This window comes from Photinus pyralis, unplaced genomic scaffold (assembly GCF_008802855.1).
Source record: "Photinus pyralis isolate 1611_PpyrPB1 unplaced genomic scaffold, Ppyr1.3 Ppyr1.4_LG2, whole genome shotgun sequence".
NCBI lineage: Eukaryota > Metazoa > Arthropoda > Insecta > Coleoptera > Lampyridae > Photinus > Photinus pyralis.
This window is the reverse complement of record NW_022170403.1, coordinates 26,215,117-26,240,153: the sequence shown is the minus strand read 5'-3', so window position 1 is coordinate 26,240,153 and position 25,037 is coordinate 26,215,117. Positions and strand designations below refer to the sequence as shown.

Sequence of the window (25,037 nt, the reverse complement as noted above, 5' to 3'; positions counted from 1 at the left end):
TCGAGTTGTAAGTACGCCTTTTGATTTTTCTAATTTGCGAAACCGTATCATTCCGAATCCACCGAAACCTTTTGTTTTACCGTTTGAACCGTAAGTCAAGCCTTTCCTTTTAACTACCGTTTTGAGTTTCCCTTTTTTTCACTTACCGTAAATTTTGCCACCGTTCCGCTAAGCTTCTTTACCGCCTTGATAGCGTTATCATATCACCGTTTGCTGTAGAAAACTATAACACCACCGTTAATTAACAAAGGTAAGCGCTTAATTTTCAATTACGTTGATTAAGGGGGGAAGTATATTCTGTTCTCCTTGCTTTTCCGCTTTTATTTCCCCTAGACACCGCTAATTGATTTGTGATTTGTTGCTTTATTCCCTTTAGGAAATTTACCGGCAGGGCCGTCTGCCATATTTTGTTTTAGGTAATCCGGAAGTGACCGCCGCCATTTTGTGCCGATCCCTGGTATATTCCGTTCTCCACTTGAGAATACCCGGAGGCTTTCCACCCCATTTCGAAGAGACCGCCCCTTTTCCCAAGACTTAGGGGGGTGCAGATTTAAGTCTTGGTGGCGCCCGAGTGACCGACCGACCGTCTACTGTGTGATAATTGAATTGTACAATTATATTATTAGTCATCAATTAAATGAACTTGAAGTAATTGTGCTTTCATCATTTAAGATACCGGTTGTGTACGAGCAAAGAGGGAAGTTCGTCGCATTGTGAGTTGCTAGTTCATTAATTGAGGTATGGTTCCATATTTTGTTGTAACCTGTGAACATTATATGCTTCGATTACTTTGAACAGCTTACTATATTATACTGTGTCCAAGATAAGGATGTCTATCATCGGGATCTCCGAAACCACAGAAGATACGACGATGGTCAAATTAGAGAAAAGGTGCACAAATTAAAGAGTTATTATCATGCATTATAGAAAACGAAGATATGCCAGAAAAACCGAACATTTTTTTTATTTTCCAGGAAATTTGTCCCATAGATATTCTTGCACGACAACTTCATAGCAGCAGCTCAGTGTGAATGTACAGTGTAGCACGGATTTTTAGTATTGGAAATGCTTAATGTTTTGGTATGGGTATGAAGTTACTGGTTAGTTGAGCAGAAAAGAAGACAATTGGTGTCGCATCAAGTGATGATTGTCCCGTACTCGACTGCAATCGGTAGATTCAGGAAAAGTCGCGGATACTGCCGATATGATACTTACTTAACAGTGCGCAACGTTTGTTAATTCGAATCTAAATTTATCGTATATCGCCCGTAATGGTATTACACGCATGTTACGACGCTTATTATTTAAAAAGCTTACCGTATGAATAATAGTTATTTATATAACAAGAGCGCGAAGTTCAATTTCGCGCATTAAGACTGAAGGTATTTTGACGAGGCGAAGCCGAGTTAAAATATCAGTCAAATGCGCGAAATAACTTCGCGCTAGCGTTATATACAATATTTTTTCTACAACTGAACCGATTGTTAATTAAATTGCTGTTTAAGTTCAACTTTGTCCCGTGCGCGAAATACTTTTTTTCACTGTTGACGATTTCGCGCACGTTGTCAATAGCAACCTTACTTATTAATTAACCGTTTAAAAATCTAGTACTTCGCGTTTCGAAATCCGTCAGAAAATGACAGGTTTTTATGACAGTTGTAGAAAAAGGTTATTTGTGTTTTACATATGGCGTTGTACGGTTATTATTTCCAATGCCTCCGATGGCTGGAAGGATAGCGAAATCTGTGATTTTTTTCTTAAGCATCCTCCCGAGTCCTCGTGCTCTACCGAGTCTATAGGTTTTACTGAGTCCCATAGAGCGAATGCGTTCGGTGCTACAGCTGACTTTATCTATTTACGTTGCTCGTTTATGAAAACCAAGTTGTTCAGGTTCAATACGTTTAATTAGACAATAGACATTAACTTAAGCGAATGTTACGAGCAATAATTTCAAATTTGTAAGGGTTTTTAATGTAGAGATTATGAATTGATGCGTTGTGTACCTACATTTCAGGTACGTCCAAGGACCAAGGTGGATTTATACGGTACGTCGGTGTAATTAACCCCCAATACTAGTTATTATATACATCGATATACCTACATTCATAGTATAAACTATGCTACAGTGTAGTTGGATTTTGTCAGGTATTCAAACTTCTCTTTCCAAATTTCAAAGTCACCGGTTTCACACTCAACCTCCAACAAACTCGATAACTTTATCCTTTAATTGTTTTTAGATCCTTAATAGGGAGATTCGACATTTTTAGTATGTTTTATTTTAACTAAAATTGAGAGATTTTGTTATTAAAAACTACCAAAAAAAATGATTCAAATTCTTGACAGAATTGACTCACCTCAAACCAAAAAGCGCTCTTCGCCGTTTAACGTCCTCGAACTCTTTTTAGCATTGGAAATGCTTATGTTTTGTATGGGTATCAATTTACCAGGTTTGCCGAGTAGAAAAGAAGACAAGTGGTGTCGCGTCTAGTGTTGATTGTACCGTACTCGACACCAATCGGTAGATTCAGGAAAAGTCGCGGATACTATCGATATGGTACTTACTTAACAGTGCGCAGGGGTTTTGTTAACTCGAATTTAAAATACTCGCACATCGCCCCTGATAGTATTACAAGCATGTTACGCCGCTTATTATTCAGAAAGTTTACGTTTGCGACACGGGCGAGCTTGCGAGCAAGTGGAGCAAGATTATTCCGTGTGAAGGGTTATCATTTCCAATGTCTCTGATGGTTGCAAGGATTGCGAAATCTGTGAATTTTTTTACTTTTGTTTGTGTTTATTACTAATACTTATTACCAATAATTCATTTATTATTAAACAACTTATCCTTTAACATGGCACTACACCCTCATTAAGTTGTCACTTGTCAATGACCTTCTTCTTTGTCGGCAGTCTGGTGCAGATGTTATTATAAATAGGTCAGGTTCTAGTTTTCTTTACGGTATATTAACTCAGATTTCAGTGTTTAAATCTGTGATGTTAATTAATCATTATAAAAACTGCAGTATATATACATGTATACAGATATTTTAACATAGGTGTTGATATTTTACCTTAGTTCTTTGGATTAAAACCAAAAATAATGCAACGAACGAACTTCTGCAAACGCTCATCGTTCATTGAAAAAAAAGTTGTATCACGTCTTAGATATCAAAAAAATTTTTTGACAGTACATCATTTATAATGCCTAATGTACATTCGGAAAATTTTAACGAAATCAATTTTGGCGAAAAATTTTTTTCTCAGATTTTTTGTAATAAAATCTGGCACAATCCTGGGCACAATATTTGTAGGTTGTGCACAGAAAAATAAGGTCTTTCGGATAACTTATTAAAAAGCTTAGGTTGCTATTTGAAAAAAAAAGTTCGATGCCGTAGCGGCGCTCCAAAATTTTTTTTCAAAAATCCGGCTAGTTATTTTTCGTTTCAGTTTGCCTAATATACATATCCAAAATTTGAATAAAATCCGTCGAGCCGTTACCTCGGAAAAATGCCAACGTACGAACGTACGCACATACAATATACAGACGGAAAAAAAGTTTATTCTTTAAAAGTTGCTTAAAATGATCTAAAACGTCGACATTTGATGAAATTTTATGATGTCCAAACAACGGAGGTCGCAATAGCCACCTAGCTAACGCTAGGAAGCTAAAAATTTGGGCGCAAAATATTGATATTACGTCCGCTGTAACCACTTTAAAGTCAAGGGTTGGCGCGAAGGAAGAAAACGTAGATATGCGCGAGACTAGACTGCGTGACGACGTCAGTAGCCAGACACATTTACCGCCGCGGCGTTGGCAGAGTATACGAATTCACGTAAACTGGTTATTGTGTGCACAATGCTGCAAGATTATTAGTACAGTGCAATTAGACCCAAACCTCAACATCCAAAGTAAAAGTTTCCCTCCAACTGCAAATTGTTCTATACAGTCCACAGATTCTTTGGTAAAAAGTTACACCATTTTAAGCGTTGGGTTTGGATGGGAGGGGGGAGGGAAGTTGGAAAATTAGTAGTTGTGATAAGTTTTTCTTAAATATTTAGAAAACTATACGATTTAGTGCGAAAAGTGCTGTATAAAAAAATAATCTACAGTAAATTGCGAACAAAAATGGCCTCGTATATAATCTTACTAAATTGAACCGTTCCAGAGTTACGGAGGATGTAACAGTAGAAATTTTTCATTTTTTTTTTTAGATACTTTTGGAAAAAATATGAGATTATCACTAAGGAAACTATTTTTTTTTGTTAAAACCGGTTCAAACAAATTGCACTTTAGTGACCGGTGGTATGTTACTGATAAGTCCTTGAAGGAACGATAACCTTACCACCTTCTCAAGGGGGGCCATTTTTTCAAGAGACTTCCACTATGAGGGACAGTAATCCCTGGGGAGTTGCAGGATGTGTTGTTATTGCTCTCAGGTGTTCGACAATCTTCCATCCCCACTTCATCGGGTTCTTCTTCTCATGCGGCCACTGTTACACCTGATGGTAACTTCTAAATGAATGTTATACCTGGTACTCTGGTAGCTGCTGAAGTGGAGAGAAGCGCAGCCAACTGGAACAGTGAATGTATAGGATGCTTTGAAATGGCTTGCAAGTAACACTGGTAACGAAAACAAGCTAGATCTTCAGTGTTCTTTACTTCAAACATAATTTCATTTTTCCGGAAAATCGAAAAAATACGAAAAATGTCTACTTTTACACCCTCCATAACTCTGGAATCGTTCACTTGAGCAAGATTATACAGAAGACTATTTTTGTTCACAATTTAATGTAGATTATTTTTTGATATCGTACTTTTTCTCGCCAAACCCCATAGTTTTCTAAATATTTAAGAAAAACTCCAAAAACTACTAATTTACCAACTTTCCTCCCCCCTCCCATTCAAACCCGACGCTTAAAATGGCGTAACTTTTTACCAAACAATATGTGGACTGTATAGAACAATTTGCAGTTAATGGGAAACTTTTACTTTGGATGTTGAGGTTAAGCCGTTTTTTCGATTAAATGCACCGTACTATATCAATGATTCGCGAAATTCACCCCATGCGAATGTGGAAATGAAGTGTTTATCTTTTAGAGTAATAACGCAAATTTAAATGAACCTCAGAACAGCGGCGTTAAAGTAGACATATGCATCTGCAAAAACTCCATTTCCATATTCACATGGGGTAAATTACACCAATTAGTGTTTATGATAACCTTGCAGCATTGTGCAGACAATAAATAAATCGGTCCCGGTTGCGATTTTACAGAATATAAATTGTTACAGCACAAGACACGCCCGCCAACTACGTCATTCCAATGCATAATCTAATTCAGCACATCCTCCCAAAATGTACCCGATTACACAGGAACAGCACACATACGCTGATTTAAGCCGTTAAGGAATGTTCTTAACCTTACTGAATAGGTATTTAGTTTCTTGCTCGTTTATCATGGATAGTTTAATGCGAGTTTTAAATCTTTTGCGTGGTAATGGAAATGTTTATACAGTGAATTTTTTTTTAATGCGAACATAGGAGTTTGCATACAATGTAATTTCCCTATGTTCGATTTAAAAAAAAACACATCAATCTATGAGGTGTGCGCGGTTCACATTCCCAAAACGCCCAACTTGAACAGCAACTCTATAGTCTTTATGATGAAGAGCACTGGGTAAGATTTTTTTAAAGAAGCCATGTGAGGCCATAGCAATTTTAGGATACATTTTTCTTAAACTTACGATAATTTTGCCTCACATGCCACGCACTGACACCACAACTCATTGTGAACCAACCTTCAATTATTTGTAGGTCATGTGCACCTGGTATTCTACTAATTTGATCTATTCAATACATAAATGAAGAAAATAAGAAAATAAATACCGAAAACAATTACAATAAATGTTCGAAGTGTCCTCCTTGACATTCTAAGCAATCACCTAACCGATTTCGTAATTAAATTGGACGGCGGTATTTTTAAAAATGTGACAGCTGTCAATTGTATCTACTACTCATTTGAACTACTCAATAGATTGATGTGTTTTTTTTTAAATCGAACATAGGGAAATTACATTGCATGTAAACTTCTATGTTCGCATTTAAAAAAAATTCACTGTATAATGGAGTATGTAAGTGAAGATAATTACGTGCTTCGCTTGAAATTAAATGGGAAAGCTGATGATGAATGCAATTCTGATAGTTGCAATGAGTGGGCGAATGAATTTTCAATTTCAACGAAGACACAGTGGATAGTTGAAAAAACTTTTCCAAAGTTGCAACGATTGTTGTTGTTCCGCAAACAATATGTGTGCCATCACTCCTCATACTCCACGATGGCGGGCGACGTGGTTAACGGTGAATCTCAGTGTAACCAAATTTGCGCTGTTTGTGGTAAAAATACAGCAAAAAAACGCGTAAAATGCGTAAAGTGCCTCAGTTATTATCATGACAGTTGCGCGAAAACAAAGTTAAAGTTTGTGAATCCAATTGATAGTGACACCATCATATGTTGTGATAACGCGTGCGATCCAAGTACGGAATTAGACAAGGACATTTTCGACAGTGACAGCAATCCCAATGAAACGGACTATCTTAAAGCTATCATTCGGGATAAGAACAAATTAATAACACTCTTGTATGACAAAATAAAACTATTGGAAGATATGGCTTCGGTTAAAAAGCATACACATGATGCTACTGTTGTTCCAATGAAAAACAATTCGCCGACAAATGGAGCACAAGCCTCAGTTTCGGAGTTTACTAATACTCGTAATCCAAAACTACCCACCTCAATGCAGGATAAGCAGAAACCAATCAGACCTAATCAATCTGAACGGGCTCATCATGCTGGTCCAACTACGTCATGCACGGCACTAGGTGCTACTAATGCAACTTATGCTGATAAAGCTCGGGAATTAACTATGCAACGTAACAATACAGACGAAGCGGAGAACGCTAATGCCCCCAAGAATCAATTGACCGCGACTTCACAAATAAGGTCGGTAAAAAATAAGTCACAGAAAAATACCATCCGTGGCTCAAAAACTATAACGAACAGTGCAATACAGGCAGTGACTAGAAAGGGCTACTTACATGTAAGCAGGCTACATCCCGACACCTCCGAGTCCTCGCTAGCTGAGTATCTTAAGGAGACGCTACCGGGATCCCCAAGCGTGACGGTCGACTCCATTAGGAAATCTGAATTTTCTGCTGCCTTTAGAGTTACCTACCCATTCAGGATCTATGATGACATCATAAAACCTGAAGTGTGGCCAGAAGACGTACTTGTGAGAAGATATTACTTCAACAAAAGTTCCGAAAAGACGGTTTTTCAACCTGTGCAGCCATCATCAGCAAACACTTAAAAATTGTGCACCTAAATACACAAAGTGCGCGCAATAAATTAGCATTGTTGAACACTTTTGTTAACTTAATTGACTGCGACATTCTGTGTATCTGCGAACATTGGTTGACGTCTGAAGAGATTCGGTCCTTCAGCATAAACGGTTTCTCACTGATCTCTTATCACTGTCGTACAATCGCAGACAACATCAACAAAGGAGGTGGCACCGCAATCTATGCGAGATCGCATTTAGATCTTAGTGCATCCACATTCAATACAAAACCTATTGATAGTATTTTTGAATATTGTTCTTCGACACTGATTCTATGCAGTATCTCTTACACCATAGTCTCCTTATACAGATCGCCCTCCGCAGACATAAACACCTTTTTTATGCTGCTGGACGAGTGGCTAGGCGCCGCTATAAAAAAATGTTCTCGAATAATTATCTGCACCGACCAAAACATAAATCTATCCGACGGCCACACCAATTCGACTACCTTTTTGGATATCCTAGCATCGTTTAATCTTCTTCCCTCAATTAACGTCGCGACAAGGATAACAAATGTAAGCGCTACGTCGATCGATAATATCTACTGCAACACTCAGTATCGATCAGCCAAGGTTATCGAAAGTGGATTTTCCGATCACTTGGCTATTGAACTCTTGTTACCTTACACCACTGCCCAGGATAAAACTAATTATACTAACACTCGTCTGTTTACTTCCAAAAATATCTCGAGGTTCCACAACTGTGTAGCTAACGAATCTTGGAGGAATGTCTTCGATGCTAATTGTGTGAATGCAAAATTCAACAATTTCACAGAAGGGTTCACTAATTACTTCAATGCGGCTTTTCCTATGACCAAACTTAAAGTAACTGCGAAAAACAACAAAAAATGGATAACGTCGGAAATCATAGCTACAAGTAAACGACTGAAAGATATGCATCGTAACTGGAAGCTAACCGGTGACCAAAATGTGCTGCGTACCTATAAGGGCTTAAAAACATCGTACGTAAGACTAATCAATCTTACCAAACGAGAGTATAACGACAACCTTATCAGGAAGTCCAACAATATTAATAAAGCAGTATGGAATCTAATCAATGGTTTATCAGGCGGACAAGGACGACGAAAAGAAAAGTCGGATATTACCATAATTCATGACGGACGGTACGTGCGTGACCTCCTCACCACCAGTAAAATCTTCAACGACCATTTTATTGAAAGCGCAGCTCTTATCGCGGATGAATTTTCAAGAATAACTAATGCGAAGTATGTGGATCTGCCCAGGTTGTCCAGCGAGTCATTCTTTCTCAATCCCGTCACAGAAGCTGAAGTCTTCAATACAATAACACAGTTGTCGAAGAAAAAATCAGCAGGTGCAGATGGCATTCCGTGCCACATCCTGTACAACATCGCCGGCTATATCGTTAAACCTCTTTCCCACATGATCAATGACGCGTTCAGCTCTGGGTATTTTCCAGATACCCTTAAGATAGCGCGAGTCGTGCCTGTTTTCAAAAAAGGAAATGTGCATGACATCACGAACTACAGACCCATCTCCTTAGTATCTGTTTTCTCAAAATTATTTGAGAAATGCATAGCTAACCGGTTAATCAACTATCTAACTAAATACAAGCTACTGTTCAGAACGCAACACGGTTTTATAAAAGGAAAATCAACAGTCACAGCCTTATTCGATTCCATTACCCGCATCTATGAAGCACTGGACAATAAACAACACGTCATAGGAATCTACTTTGACCTTTCTAAAGCCTTCGACATCGTCAACCACAATATATTATTGAAGAAATTGGAGTCATATGGTATCACAGGCATTCCGCTCAAATTACTGAGCTCCTTTCTAACGGGGAGGTCTCAGTTTGTTGAACTATCCGGTAAATTTGGCAACGTAACGAATCATAAATTCAAATCCTCTGAACTGGACTACAAAATTGGAACGCCCCAGGGATCCACCTTAGCTCCACTACTCTTCGCGATTTTTGTCAACGACCTGGATAGGAAGTTCAACGACCCGAGCATTTCTCTTTGCAAATATGCAGACGACACCTCCTTAGTGATATCGGATCCTAATTTGGACACCCTAGCTCAAAAGGCCTGTGATGCTATAACACGCATAAGAGAGTGGTGCGATTCTAACCAGCTAAAACTAAACGAAACTAAAACTGGCGTAGTAAGCTTCTGCAATAGCCGAAATAACCAAGCGGGACGTCCTAACATTATCATGAATGGGAAACTGTTGCGCATTACCAGTGGTGAACGCTTCCTTGGAGTAACTGTAAGTGACAATCTAAATTGGAGCTCTCACATCGATCAAATCTGCTCGAAACTAAAAAGTGCATGCTACGCAATTATATGTATGAGGCCCGTGGTAGGGCAGTCTGCTCTACTGAAGTACTACTATGCCCAGGTCCAAAGTCAACTACACTACGCCATTATTATATGGGGCAACTCCAATGCAACTGTCAGACTGCTGTTACTGCAAAAACGGATCGTACGTCATATGTGTAACTCTGGCATGCGTGACCACTGCAAACCTCTTTTTAAACGCTTGCAAATAATGACTGTGTACTCCCTATATATCTATAACTGTGTGCAATTCGTTTTCGACAACTCATATCAGTTTACAACGAACGAAGAGATCCGCAGCTGTGACAGGAAGACACGTTTCGGTTCGAAGCTCACCGTCCCTCGACATAAAACCACCCTGTTCGAGAACTCTCCAAAATACATGTGCATTAAACTTTTCAACAGCCTCCCTATTGATCTCCTGAAATGCAATCAGGCCTCCTTTATGTCTAAGGTTAAAACGTTCTTTCTTGATAATCCGTTCTATAGTATCAGCGAATACCTCTGCAAAACCTAATTATGTCTTTCTGTGTGTTATATGTAAATGCGTGTTACTGTTAGTCTGGTTGTAGTCAATTCTGTAGTTTGTTTGTATTTTTCAAGTGGCGTAAAATTTAAAATGACGTTTCCAATATTACCTGTACACTGTAATCAAAATGGAAAAAATAAATAAATAAATAAATAAATAAATAAATCACAATTCACAGGAGCTTTAACAATGTATCCTTGGATGGTACAAAGCAAGTAGCCACTCGAATGAAGGACAAAGGATGTGATGTATTTATCGATATAAAAATTTTAAAAAAATAATAGATATACCGAGAGAAATGACTAATTTTTTTTTAAAAGACGGCTGTCGGCTGTAATAATGTATTTCGAAAACTCCATTTTTCGAAACGTATTTAATGCTAGGTATTATTTCTTCGCGATTACTTGACTGCCTTGTACTCGGATAGATTTTGGGACGATGTGCTGAATCAGATTATGCATTGGAATGACGTAGTTGGCGGGCGTGTCTTGTGCTGTAACAATTTATATTCTGTAAAATCGCGTCCCGGTTTACGTGAATTCGTATACTCTGCCAGCACGGCGGCAAATGTTTCTGGCTACCGACGTCACGCTGTCTAGGCTCGCGCGCAGGTGTGTTTTCTATTGCTTCGCGTCGCGTCGGCCCTTGATTTCAAAGTGCTTACTACAGCGGACGTAAATATCAATATTTTACACCTACATTTTTTTATATCGTTTTTTAATAACAAAATCTCTCGATTTCAGTTAAAATAAAAAAATGTCGAAGCCTATTGGATAAAAGTAGTTGTAATAAACGTATAAACAAATACTTATGGAAAACCAGCTCCTGGGTATGGCTATAGCATGTGCAAATCCAAATTTTGAACCTGGTGTTAGTTTTGCTTTCATTTAAAGCGTATACTTATGTATGAAATTTCATTTCATTTAATTCCATAAATAAGAGTTGGCACTGCACATCATGCATAAAACCAAATTTGGAAACTGGCGCTACATTTGCTTTTATTCCATACCTTCATAAATAAGAAAGTTTGCAATTCGACTGATACATGGTCGAGATGCGAAGAGGGCACTGTGAATAATGATAGATTAGGCTCAACTTTTGGGAAGTGCGTTTTATATGGCTAAAGCTATGCGCATATTGAATTTCACGCAATTCGGTTCATAACTAACGGAGATGTCAAAAGGGCCTTCTTTATTTTTTGGCCTACATTGCCAATTCACGAACTCCGATCTAAAAATTTGATAAACAATCCACCTGCAAAATTCCATCGTAATCGGTCCATTCGTTTATATGAGATATCGTGCCAACGGACGGACAGACACCGCAATAGTATTTTACATTATTAGCCAGGTAAGTGGGTTTTTACAATTTACTGGCGATAGAAGAAGTTGACTGGCGAGCCGTCAGGCGAGCCTGTCATCTCCTTGAGCCAGTAAAAACTATTACCTGGCGTATAATGTACAATATTTTATTTGTTACTCATTTGTAAACAATAGTAATAGTATATTACGCACCGAGTGCGAAAGTAGGTTATTTTTCGAAGAATTTTAATCACCCGAGGCGCGCAGCGCCGAGGGTGATTATATTCTAAGAAAAATAACCTTTCGTCGAGGTTCGTATACGATTTTATTCACGATCATCTAATAATCATTCCATTATCAAAAATAAAATAATTCACTAAATTTATACGTTTTATATTCATCTTATGCGCCATCTGCAATATTATTGCCCCACATAAAATGTTGTCGGTAATACAGATTTGGAAATTTACCTAATTAATATTCATATTAATTTAACATGTATGTTGTTAAAAAATGGCCCATACTAAAGAATTTCAATGTACATCCCCTCAAATAAGGGAAATTGAGTGCAGTAAAAAATTGACTCCCCGAATGAATTTTTGAAGTGAATGAACAATGGTGGGCAGGAAAGGGTATAGGTAAAACTTTTTACTTGCTTATTTTAATGAGGTAAAGAAATCATCCACATTATGAACGACCAAATAATGTTGTGATCCACATTCAAACCTAATGCGGTAATGCCTAATTACCATGTCAGTTTTATTATTCTAAAATGTACCTACAGCGATCTTTTGTGATTACATATTTAGACTGGGTTACAATATTAGTATTATAATCTGTGCAGATGTCAATAACGAAAGATTTATTCTTCAGATCCAATCAGGTAGTCACTAAACACCTGTTCCAATACGATAGCCCTAAAAAATAGCACTATTTCTAAAATGTGACAAATTACATTTAATTACCGGACATTGTTTTTGGCATATGATCGCTACAATATTAGCAAGTGCCAGTGGAGTTCTTCAACTTAAAACAGTTCGGTGGCTGTAGATTGGCTGCACTAGCAGGAGGTTTCGTCGCCAATTCAGTGGCCCATTCGCTTTACGGGCACGCGAAAATAACAAAGTAGGTATGGCAGTATCCTCTTCGGGTAGTGCTACGACGTCTCCGATATGCAACATTATGATGCCATAAATTGCCATGCCTTGCTCTCCTCATGGGTCACAAGCGCAACCCAATGTTTCCATGTCTTATAGACAAGAATTGAACTTTTCCACCCAGAAACTTAAACAGTAATGGGCTCTCTAAAGTAACAATCAATTTCATTAAACTCAAGTTCGAGTTTTATATACTTACCGATCCTTTAATAATTAACGGTTTCTTTTTGCTTTTGTTTTTACTTAACCATTTAGCACCGCGCTCGTTTAGTTTTAGGTTACGTGAAACGAACCATCATTTCCCGTAATCTGGCTAAAGTTAATCACAACTCCTACTTGTGTTTACTTCGGTTCGCATTTACTTATTTCACTTTTTCGCGTTTGGTCGTTCATTTGCAATTTACAAAAAAAGCACAGAACTTAAAATAATCCATATTACTCATAATAAGAATAAGAATTGTTTTTAAAATGCGGTTTTGAACAATTTGCATCTAAATCAGCTGTCATCGGTGTCAGACAGTTACGATGAGAGCGCCATCCATTAGGATAGGTATTAGCAACTAAATCGAGGTAGGTAATGAATATTACTAACCTCGAATCGAACATTACTAACCTCGAGAATCTACTTCCCTCCCTCCTGGAAAAATAAGTGTTGTAAAACACAACTTCCTTATCCTTCAAAATGACAATTATGAGACTGATTACAATATGATCGTGAATAAACGTAAATAATTAGTTTCCTAAATTGATCTCGAACAAATGTCTAAAATATCATGTTATCCATGTAACAGAGACTTCGCATTAATTCTGGCCAATGAAATTACTAGATTACTAACTTGTAAAATTTTTACAGGTCAACTGTCAGTTTTACAAGTCAGTATCGTTTAAAGATGACGTTTACCCGTTTGCGTTTTGTCTTGTTAATCAACGTTTACAACTGAGTAACAAATAAAATTATAAACTCGTTAGGAAGTCGTTAATAAAGTATATATTCAATGAACGGAAATATGGTCAAACTTTGTTTTGCGAATCTTGTATTTTATTATTATTAATATTAATATCATTGTTTTTGCCCCATAACCTGCTAGCTCACTTTTAAGTCACATCCCCAGCAACTTGTACCATCTTCGACTGTGGATTCGAGAAACTTTTTATATTATTTCTATTTCGATATTAAAGTTGCCAGTTTGTGGGAAAAATGTTTTGCAAACATTTCAATGAAATCTACTCAACTAATTATAGGTGTTGCGCTTTTTTATGGAATTTATTAATGTTATGTGATAATTAATATTCAGACAACTAATTATTATCTTGTATTTGGTTACCTCGTCTTTAGAATGTTATTTCATGTTATCCGTTTCGTATTAATGGAAATCGTCGTGTGACGTTGCCATTATTTCAAACCACAAACCAGTATAAGCTGTCCAGGATGAACTTATCAGTCTCTTTGTCTGCAGTGTGTAAATCACCTGTATTCTCAACATTCATTATAGCAAGCGACAAAGTCTGTAGTAGGAAGTTCTTTTAAACTTTACCGAAACAATGTAAACATCAAAATTTCTTATCACCATTTCAGGAAAGTTTGTTTTCATTAAATTATCGCGCATTAATTTATGTCAGTAATTCAGTAATGATTAAAATACGACAACGTTCGCGTTTGTGTCAATTCAAACCTTAAAAAATGTTCTCAGTTACAGTGTTTTTGGTACAGCTTTTTCTAGCTACTGTGTTTTGCGCAAGTAAGTGCCTTTTCTATTGAATTTGGTAATGCATTTAATTAGATAAAATATGCGAGGAGTCTTATTGCGATCAACCAAAATGTTTAAGTAGTACATTAGGTAACGATTTTCAGCGATCAATTTATGGATCTAAATTATACAGCAGCTATATGTTGATTAAATAATATAATAATTTGTGGATTAAATTAATCGACTGTTGATTGACGACATACTAAAATTGGTTTTACCCTATTAATGCGCAAACATTTAGAATTGCGTACTGTCTCATTACGACCATATGTAGACCATTAATAAAGTTAATCCATCTTTCATCGTCAATCAATATGCTTCTTGTACTGCTGTTATCGCCAATAACCCATCACAAAGTGAAATGCGCCAAATGTTTGAACTGTAGGTATATTCTATAACTGTGTGCTAAAAAATGTAGGTACTATCATCGGCAAAAGTAATGATAATCGGAGACTTACTGCAACCATGCTGCAACCAAAGAATAATATTAGTTACTCTTTGCTGCAACTTAAGCTCCGGCGGCTAACGTACCTACCTTCTCAGATGTTTATTCAATCCATTGTTTATTAACTTTCACACTGTAAGTAATTTACATATCTGTTGCGACAAAAGTAGATTCCTTTTCACTTGGTCAATAACAAGAATGTTCTAATTATACTTACTTGCTTGAGTGGGTATTTAAAAACGCCATGAACCCAATAAATGAAGTAACTTTCTTTTTACTTTATATACAAAAAAATGACTAAAAAAACACTATAAGAAGCCTAACGCTTATGGAAGAAAGCGCGACAAATCTCACAAATCCCCTTGCACCCGCATTGGTTGTGACCACCGAACTCTCTTTGCGGTAAATAGGAGGAAAGCAAATTCTCATTCTTCTCAGTTCAAGAATCGACTCTATTGACAGTGTTCCCATTATATTCTCAGTTCAAACTCTGTCGCGCTTTATTTCCACGGGGTTAGGCTTCTTATAGTGTTTTTATTCAATGCTACCATGTACTTGCTAATATTTTTAATAAAAATGTGTCAAGTATGAGGAGCCCTTAACTCACGTGGTGTATTCCATGTTTAAATTAGGAGTAGCCATTGCCTACTTTCAGGCATATTTACAATTTTTTTCACTTCCACTTTGGCTGAAAATAATCCCATTTCTTTAAACATAGAACACCCTGTTTTTTATACATATTATGTCAGAATACATAATTTAAACCGTTCAAAAATACTAGCAACAATATATTCAAAATAAAAATATATATGTACAGGCGACGACATTTTTTTGAATACTGCGTTTACGGGGATCCTTTTCTATCGGTGTGTAATAAAAGATAGAACATTTAAAGAGAGTATTGATTTAATGAAAGAAATGGTCTTGCAAAATGAACCTTAAAAAAGTTTTTATTTCAATTGAAAGAAAAATGAGATTGAAGATACCAATGTGCATTAATGTATCTAAGTTGCCGAAATATAATGCGTAAAATCCGGTTTTACCAATTTTTGAATTGTACCTACTGTAGCGTTTAAGACGGTAACGAAGAAACTCAAAAATAAAGGCAAAATCGAGGGCAAAATAAAATAACTTTCATTAGTCATTACTTTTATCGATGATGCACATTAGGTACCATTGACATTACTTTGCATATCAACTATGCTCATCTTCTTGTTGCTTATCGTCATTTTCTATGTCCAAATGACGTGGTCAATTTGATGAGGTGGTGGTATCCATGTTGTGTAATAAGCTCATAATGGGGTAAAATGTGAATTGAAGACCATTTAATAGGAGCATGCGTTTTATGATATCCTTCCTCAGGGAGTTAACCCTCGAAGCCCAACATTTAAACGGATTTCTTCTCTAACACCAAGAAGCAGTTTTTTTTATTAGAGATATTGGGAAGCATTCGTATTACCTATATCCCGGTTGCCCTGACTGGGCTCTGAGAAGCTAGTTATGCGCGGTTTCGGAAATGATGATTAAGATTAATCCGAGGATTAATCAATGATTAAAAATATTAGAATTCCAGCCGCCTTTCATTATACGGCCAGATGTTTCCCATTCTAATATTTTTAATCAGTGATTGCCCTTAATCATCGCTTGTGAAACCATGCGTTATTAAATTGTTTTTTCTGTACCTGCTTTAAATATATTATCTAGATTGTTTATTTTCTATCAATACCTACTTTTAAATGTATTTCCGCGTATAAAAATGCTACAGTACTTGCCATTATAATGCGAATAAAAAGTGCTATTGTTTGCGTTTTGTCCGCTCGTCTGTCTGTTCGCCGGAGCCACTTCTTATATTTTGAACTACTTCGTAAAGTCTTGAAATTTGTTGCAATATGTAGGATACACCTTGAAGGTGTGCTAGACAGCCGTCAAATTTTGTTACTTTTAGGGAACTGTTTTGTACCAACCACGGACACCACGGTCTTCCTCCTCGATCTCTTATCCTGATTGGTAATAATTCCTTATTGTGGAGTGGAGTGCAGAAGTCAATAATTCAATGAAGCCGGTAGATAGCATGGTTATTCGCATTGATCCCCCATTGCATGTTTAACTTAATTTTCATCTTAGGTGGACACCGTACAATGTTTACCTTATCAATTAAATTGGATATTTGAATTGGCGTTCATAACGCCACGAACATTGCTTTGAATAGTTCCTGAGTGAGAATGAAACGCAAACACTCTAGGGCTGAAATTCCTGGTTCACACGGTTAAATTTGTTGATTGTGGAATAATCTTAAATTTAACAAAGATACTGTTTGCTTCATCTAGCGCATGATTGTTAATCCTGATTGAAATGCCATTTTTAAGAAACGCGAAGTTTATTTGTGTACCTGAAAATGAAAACAAGTACAAATTGTGCACAACCCTTGTGCAGGTAAAGCGCATTTTTTAAACACCCCTACGAAATTTCTTCCATAAATAAGAAAGTTGGCACTGCACATCCTACACAAAACCAAATTTCGAAAATGGCGCTATATTTGCATTTATTCCAAGTGGGTATGTATCAAATTTTATTTAAATGCTCAATGGTTATATTTCTTCCAAACGCCCCAATCGCCCTTTAGAGGTACTTTCCTTTAACAATTCACTCTTAGGATATAAGGAATTATAACCGATCACGACAAGGAATCGAGGATGAAGACTATGGTTAGTATAAATTAATTCCTTTCGTTGAGACCTTTCTTTAGAGTACCATGAAGGATAAAACTAGTCCCAATCCTCCCTCTTCCCCCTCCTCCCCGTACTTTGAAAGAAAGGCAGTAGTTTGTAGAAAACTGTTCCTTTCGTTGAAACTTTTAATTAAAATACAAAGAAAGATAAAATTAGTTTTTAACCCCCTCCCCCCCCTCCCCCGGGCCCCGTCGCTCTAGAAAAAGAGTCGCACGGGAAAGAGAGGCATTCGTATGCAAAATCTGAGACCAATTGGTTGTCATATGTAAAAGTTATGCACGTTTTACTTTCAAAAACAGCATCTCAGGAAATAATTCGTGGTGGAGCCCCCCTTTTAGACAGCGAAATTTGATGGCCGTCTGGCACACCTTCAAGGTATAGGCTACCTACCGCAAAAAATTCCAGGACTGTAGGACCATTTCCCTAGAAGTAGTTCAAAACGGTTGAAGTGGGTCCGGACGGACAAACGGACGGACAAAACGCAAACAATAACTTTTTTTTTAATTCTTAAAAAATGCGCAAAAATGCAGCATGACCCTACTTTACCACGTTACTAACTCAGGATTGTATCTTGCCTAACCCGCTTTTAAACAATAACCATTACTTCCCCATTTTTTAAAACACAATTCGCAATCTTATAAATTAATGATCACATCAGAGTGCTCTTGTGGTGTATTTCCAAAAATATCATCGAATCAGGAGAAATCAATGGGCAGAAACCTTTACTTCTTCAGGGAAGACATCTGACTCTTTCTCGGAAATTTTCGGATTCAAAGACACCGATTCTCGACCTTCTCACATACATGTTCGTACAGTTCGAATTCGCGTAGTAGAAATGCTCACATACATCCCAATAATTTTGTTTTATTACGGGAAAAGCTTTCGCCACAAATTTCTTAACAGGAAAATACGTAATCCAAAACCATCTGCCCAAAATTTAGAAAATTTAAAAAAATTTAAAAGAGGGCTCCCGTTTTTTCTAGAACAAGTAACCATTTCAGGGCCTACGTCACAGTTTATTGAAAAGTGGATTATGTACAACCATAGAGGAAATACAATAAGAGTTACAAACAAATAGGATAAACTGGCATTGCTAATTTTCGCTCGGGAGATGCTGTCATCTGCTTTTTAAAGGGGTGTGACTAACCGTAAAAATAGAAAATCGTACGTTTATTAGCGTGCCGATATGCGGTCCCCTCGTTCTGAGATGGCGCTAGTTAGTCGAGGAGCGCCTAGTTACGAAATGCGTTCTGGTAAATCTAGTTTAGAAAAACGTACGTAGTTCCTTTACTCCCACACTTTAGAGTTTCATTAAAATTTTTCTCTACGTTTTAAGACACAAATACAATTTCAACGAAATACAGTTCAACAAACGCCCAACGTATTTATTTGGTTTTTGCAATGGAGCAATTTACGACATTTACTGTAATGGTCAACACTCAACAGCAAGTGTACAATCTAATCTACTATGAAATATGACACTTTATATACAATGCGTAAAAGATAATTCGCTTAATTCGAATAAATATGACAAAACAAAAGGCGTAAAAATTAGGAAAGAAAGGTTTTAATTTTTATATCTAATTGAAATTATAAAGGCTCTCCGGTGTGAGTTGTTTCTTCAATTCTTCAACATGGAAGACAACTTGCATCTTATTCTTACCAGACCACATACTTATGCTTTACAATTTAACCAGTAACCAGCAAAGCACTGAAAGGTAGATCGGCAAAGATTGTACTTTTTTTGCGTTTTTTAGCGCTGGTGCTATTGTTTTGCGTGTTCTCCGTCGCGTGGGTTAGGAACCACTTTTGCCGTGTTGAACTACTTTTACGGGAATGGCCCTAAACTTTTACATGCGACAACCAATACAGTCTATTAGTGGTTACGTCATAATAGCCCGTGAAATTCGAATTGCAGGACTTGTCTGTTTTACTGTCGGAAATATTGACCCCTATCGCCCTATCCATTAAGGACCACTTTTAAATAGGTCCTCTTTACCGGCTTATATTAAATATTATATTATATTATGTTATCAAAAATCTCTAAACCTTCCCCATATAGTTTTATTCGTTGAACTTCAACGAATAAAACTATATGGGGAAGGTTTAGAGATTTTTGATAACATAATATATTTCAACCCCCATTTCGAGGAACGATGGATCCAACTCAAAAAAAAAAAAACAAAATATTATATTATATTATATTATATTAAATAAGCATATCGACCCTCTTATATCGAAACACTGATTATTTAACTTTAAAACAGAGCAATAATCGTTAAATATGCAATATGGAATGATCATGACCTTGTTCTTGTGTTTACATTTTCCCAATTGTCAAAACATACGCAACTTAACTTTTTTAAGTACACTATTCCCTATTCATTCTCTTTGCACTGATAAAAATGGGTTGCCATGACAGAAACCGTTTTCAAGTAATCAATTATCAAGGTACCATCTGAATCCGCCGTTATTTTTCTTAAAGTCAAAATAACTTAAAAACCATAAATGGCAGATATGACATGTAGGTTGTGGGTATCAAATGAACCGAAATTTCACGTAGAATCTCAAAATGCAATAAAAAATAGGGATAGCCATTTGAAATAACGAAGTTACTATCTACTTCCAGTGTTTCCGGAAGTGCGGCCATTTTGAAAATATTTTACATCAATTCGGCCTTCAGAGTAACTCATATCTACAAATTTTCAAAAACCTACCTATTTTACTTTCACAGTAACGTTTAACTAAAGCTCCCAAAAAACACCCTGTATAGTTTCGAATAGGCCCAATCATAGTGTAAGAATATCTTACACTATACAGGGTGTTACACGACCGTTCGAAAAAAAAAAATCGGGTTGTAGAGGGCATCAAAACAAGCACTTTTTCCAAATAAACCGAGGGTCCAACGTGGTTCGTTTGGGAGCCACCCCCCAAAGAGTGTTGAAATCTGCATTTCTTCTTTAATTTTTTTCTCAGCAACCATAAGAGTTACAAAGTCGGGTGGCATGTCTTTGAATAGGTTTTTGGGTATGCTCTTTCCGATTTTGCAATTTTTTTTTCAAAATTCCTACCCCTAAAGGGCGCACCCCTACACTAGGGTGCAAAAAAAAAATTCTGATTTCGACGAAATTTGGTATCTGGGGTTTTTTTAACATGAAAATCACGAATCTGAAATTAGTTTTTGAAAATTCGAAAAAAAAAGTTCCACTGCAATTCTTGGCGGGACAACGAAAATAGAGATAATTCCACGAAATTCAGCGCTTTAAGATACCTTGGTAGGTGTTTTAATCGATACATCGAATTTTTTAATCATTTAATGACCGAATTAATTCCAAATAACAAAATATCGACTCAAACCGTTAATCTTTTGTTTTTGCGACATTGTCAACCACCACATGCGAAATTATGGCTTACTAGTAGGCTTGGGACACTTCGCGACCCGAAGGACCAACATTCAAATGAGTATAACTTTTGTTTGAAAAGTTATTTTAAAAAAACTGTTCGACAGTTTTGTTCCTTAACTCGTTTAGTATGTACACAACAAATTTCGTGGAATTATCTCTATTTTCGTTGTCCCGCCAAGAATTGCAGTGGAACTTTTTTTTTCGAATTTTCAAAAACTAATTTCAGTTCGTGATTTTCATGTTAAAAAACCCCCAGATACCAAATTTCGTCGAAATCAGAATTTTTTTTTGCACCCTAGTTTAGGGGTGCGCCCTTTAGGGGTAGGAATTAAAATTGCAAAATCGGAAAGAGCATACCCAAAAACCTATTCAAAGACATGTCACCCGACTTTGTAACTCTTATGGTTGCTGAGAAAAAAATTTAAGAAGAAATGCAGATTTCAACACTCTTTGGGGGGTGGCTCCCAAACGAAACACGTTGGACCCTCGGTTTATTTGGAAAAAGTGCTTGTTTTGATGCCCTCTACAACCCGATTTTTTTTTTTTCGAACGGTCGTGTAACACCCTGTATAATGGATATAATGGATAATGAAATAAACTTACTCGATTTGCTCGATCACTGTTGCTGAGGAGTTGAGTGAGAAATATTTAGATGTGGCTTATTCAGGCATCGACAAATAGACAAATAGATACACTAGTTAAAAGGCACCGAGATGTGACAGTATCTCGACGATTTCGTAAAGAGTGTGTGGGCAGTGGGGTAAGACAATTTTACATTATAGTTGCGCCCGAGCATGGCCTACTAAGAGTACCGAGGTTGCGCCTCTTTACTCTTTCTCACTCAAAGGTACATTTAAATATCAATTTTCCTTTGTAGAAATACATGAAGACAAAGTTTCGGGTGTCATTTTACGATATTTATCAATATTCTCCTAGTCAGCTTTTGAACTCGTAGCATAAACCTAAAACAATTTAGCGCTAAGGATATCGGATTTTCTTATATACTGTACCTACTCGATGTACCTACCGAAAAGTTTAAGTAAATATTCATATAGGCACCATTTTAATGACGCGTATTATTCCACTTAGGAAGAAACTCGGAATGCGTCACACCTAACCAAGAAAGGGCAAGATGTACTCCAGTAAGTCGTTGTCAGATATTGCTGAATACCATTCGATCAGGTGACCCCGACTCACTTAAGTTTGTCCAACGATCGCAATGTGGTTATGAATCCGAAGCATTGGTGTGCTGCGGTACTTTGGGTATTGCGCGTGGTGTTCTGGTGAATAGTTCCAATAGTAATGATCACTATTAAATTTATTTGTCACAGTTTTCAATTATTTAGTAATTTTAGACAATTTGAATGTTGCTATTCCATTTAGGTCGAAATGCATCATGTTTAACACCCAACAAAGAAAATGCGAGGTGTATTCCCGTAAAGAGCTGTATTGTGATTATACACGCTATACAAACTGGTGAAAGTAACGCAATTAAATTTGCTCAACAATCCCAGTGCGGTTATGATTCGGAGCCATTGGTTTGCTGTGGTACTAAGGGCGTACCAGAAGTACAAAAAAAAGAACATCATATATTGGAAAATCGAGCACACTCAGTGATAGTTTAGTATATTATCTAATTATTTATTAAATATTATTAATTAAGCTTTTTTTTTTACTTTAACTTCTCGTTATCGCCATTTTCATTGAAAAACATTGTTTCTTGTAGGTCGAAATTCACCATGCACAACTCCCAATAGAGAGAATGGCAGATGCATTGCGGTTCGAAGTTGTCCCGTAATATTGACTGCCATTCAATCTGGTACTGAAGGAGTTACCTTCGCACAGAAGTCGCAATGTGGATACGATTCGGAAGCTTTGGTGTGCTGTGGTTCAATGGGTCCCCAATCAGTAGACATATTTGATCATCGCCTATTGGCCGATCGAAGTAGCTGTGGTATAGAAAAGACCGGCAACAAAATATTTGGCGGTATCGCTACCGATATTGACGAATTTCCCTGGTTAGCCTTATTACGATATGCGGACACCACATCCGGAAGCGATCAAGGTTTTAAATGTGGAGGATCATTAATTAACAATCGTTACGTATTAACTGCGGCACATTGCATTTCTGTTGCCTCAAATCAAGAAATAAGATTGTAATTTTCTTATGTATACGCTAAGGTTTCGATCCATACCTGTTGTATTTCAGGAGCGGTGTGCGATTAGGTGAATGGAGACAGTCAACGGAGATCGATTGTGTGGGTAAAAGGGGATTACAAAAGTGTACTGAGCCTGTTGTGGATGTTGGCATTCAAAGAAGTATACCGCATCCAGGACACAGTATCAGAACACGAGACAACGATATCGGCTTACTTCGACTTCAACGTAATGTTGACTTCAGCGGTAAGGAAGATCATTGCACGTAGCCTGTTTTTTTTAAGTAAGGGTCGTTCGAAAATAAAAACAAAACGGAAGAAAATTTTCAAAAACCAAATTTATTTTTAAGTTCTACATACTTTCCGAGATATTTTCCTCCCTTTTTCGACTAAGGGGCCAACTTTGTTTCAACACTTATCATACCTTACAGGCTGTACCTAAGGCTAACGGAGCAGGCGGCAACTTTCTTTGAAGAAGATATTCAATACCTAGTTGTAACTTACAGCACAACCAAACCCTGCTATTTTAATCTTTTCCGCTTTCTCAAACATCATATCGCAGGTAAGCACTATAACAATTGCGAAGAGGTGAAAACGACCGTGACCACTTGGTCAACGGAGCAGGCAGCAAGTTTGGACGAGCACGAAGAGGGTTTTCAAAACCTAATTTTGAGGTATGATAAATGATGCAACAAACTTGGCAGCTATGTTGAAAATTAGATAATAGTATGTAGAAAATCGTTTTGTTTTTATTTTAAAACGGCATTTAGTTAAAAAACACTTCTCGTATATTCCTGTCTGAAAATTTATTGTTTAGATTTTATTCAACCCGTTTGTCTACCTCCACCAAATGGTGTACTTCCTAACATTGGAAGTAGTATGATGGTGGCAGGATGGGGTAGGACGGAAACCAGTAAGTAATGACAGTATGGCGAGACCACTAATTATTACACAAATGTATAGGTGATGCTTCTGATGTAAAATTAAAGGCTTTAGTTCCCTTGGTAGCTTCATCAGCCTGCAAGAAAAGGTTTGGAAGGCGTGGATATATTTCAGATAACCAGTTTTGTGCTGGAGGAGTAGGAGGAAATGATTCTTGTCAAGGAGACTCTGGAGGTCCGTTAATGCGTTATGTGGTGCCTAATGCCGACGTGCAATGGATTCAAGAGGGTATAATATCATGGGGAGTTATGTGTGGACTAGAAACGTACCCTGGAGTTTATACGCGGGTATCTAAATATTCAAATTGGATTGTTGACAATATGTTTTAATTTTAATTATTAAATTTTATTTAACGGAGTGTTTTTATACAATTTATAGCATAATTTGAGTTAGCGGTTATACTTGGTGTGAAATGCCAATAGGTATTTTATCAATAAAATAATAAATATTTATGTAACACGACCGCATTAATTAATTGATAAATGAAAGCTATACAATGAGTACCTACGTTTAGATGACGCAACTGTTGAGTATGTTGAGACGTTGAGTTACCTGAACGACAAAGGAAACTAACATAAAAACAGAATAGAAAGTAAATTAATAGTATATTATTATACGAGCATATAAAGTGTGCGATTATGACACGAGGTGAAGTTTGCAACACGAGCCGAAGGCGAGTGTTGTAATTTTTCCGAGTGTCATAATCGCCTTTATATGCAAGTAAAATACGCTATTTTATCTACGACTATTTAATTAAATAGAAAATGCGGCATCTGAATCAGTTTGAAACGTAGCAACTTCATAGCGGTAGCGCAATGTACGCCTATGGTTTGGTTTGCGTTCGTTCATTCGTTAACGGTATAACCTCAAATCTAATTCAATGTATCGCAATGTACCTAAGTGGCGA

General features: G+C 37.0%; 1 protein-coding gene across 3 annotated transcripts; it reads left to right on the top strand.

The window, feature by feature from the left end:
- The first annotated feature begins 14,145 nt into the window (after positions 1-14,145).
- On the top strand, positions 14,146-24,488 carry LOC116163263 (phenoloxidase-activating factor 1-like). 3 transcript variants are annotated; one of them, XM_031477129.1, is made up of 7 exons: positions 14,146-14,445; positions 22,122-22,331; positions 22,416-22,652; positions 22,759-23,188; positions 23,242-23,435; positions 24,006-24,101; positions 24,152-24,488. In XM_031477129.1, the coding sequence occupies exons 1-7, from the start codon at positions 14,388-14,390 to the stop codon at positions 24,457-24,459; spliced, it is 1,533 nt and encodes a 510-aa protein (XP_031332989.1). In that variant the 5' UTR covers positions 14,146-14,387; the 3' UTR covers positions 24,460-24,488. The 3 variants fall into 3 exon arrangements, with proteins under 3 accessions (XP_031332989.1, XP_031332991.1, XP_031332990.1); XM_031477130.1 differs by lacking the exon at positions 14,146-14,445 and having other exon boundaries at positions 22,150-22,174; XM_031477131.1 differs by lacking the exons at positions 22,122-22,331; positions 22,416-22,652 and having other exon boundaries at positions 14,148-14,445.
- Positions 24,489-25,037: the final 549 nt, after the last annotated feature.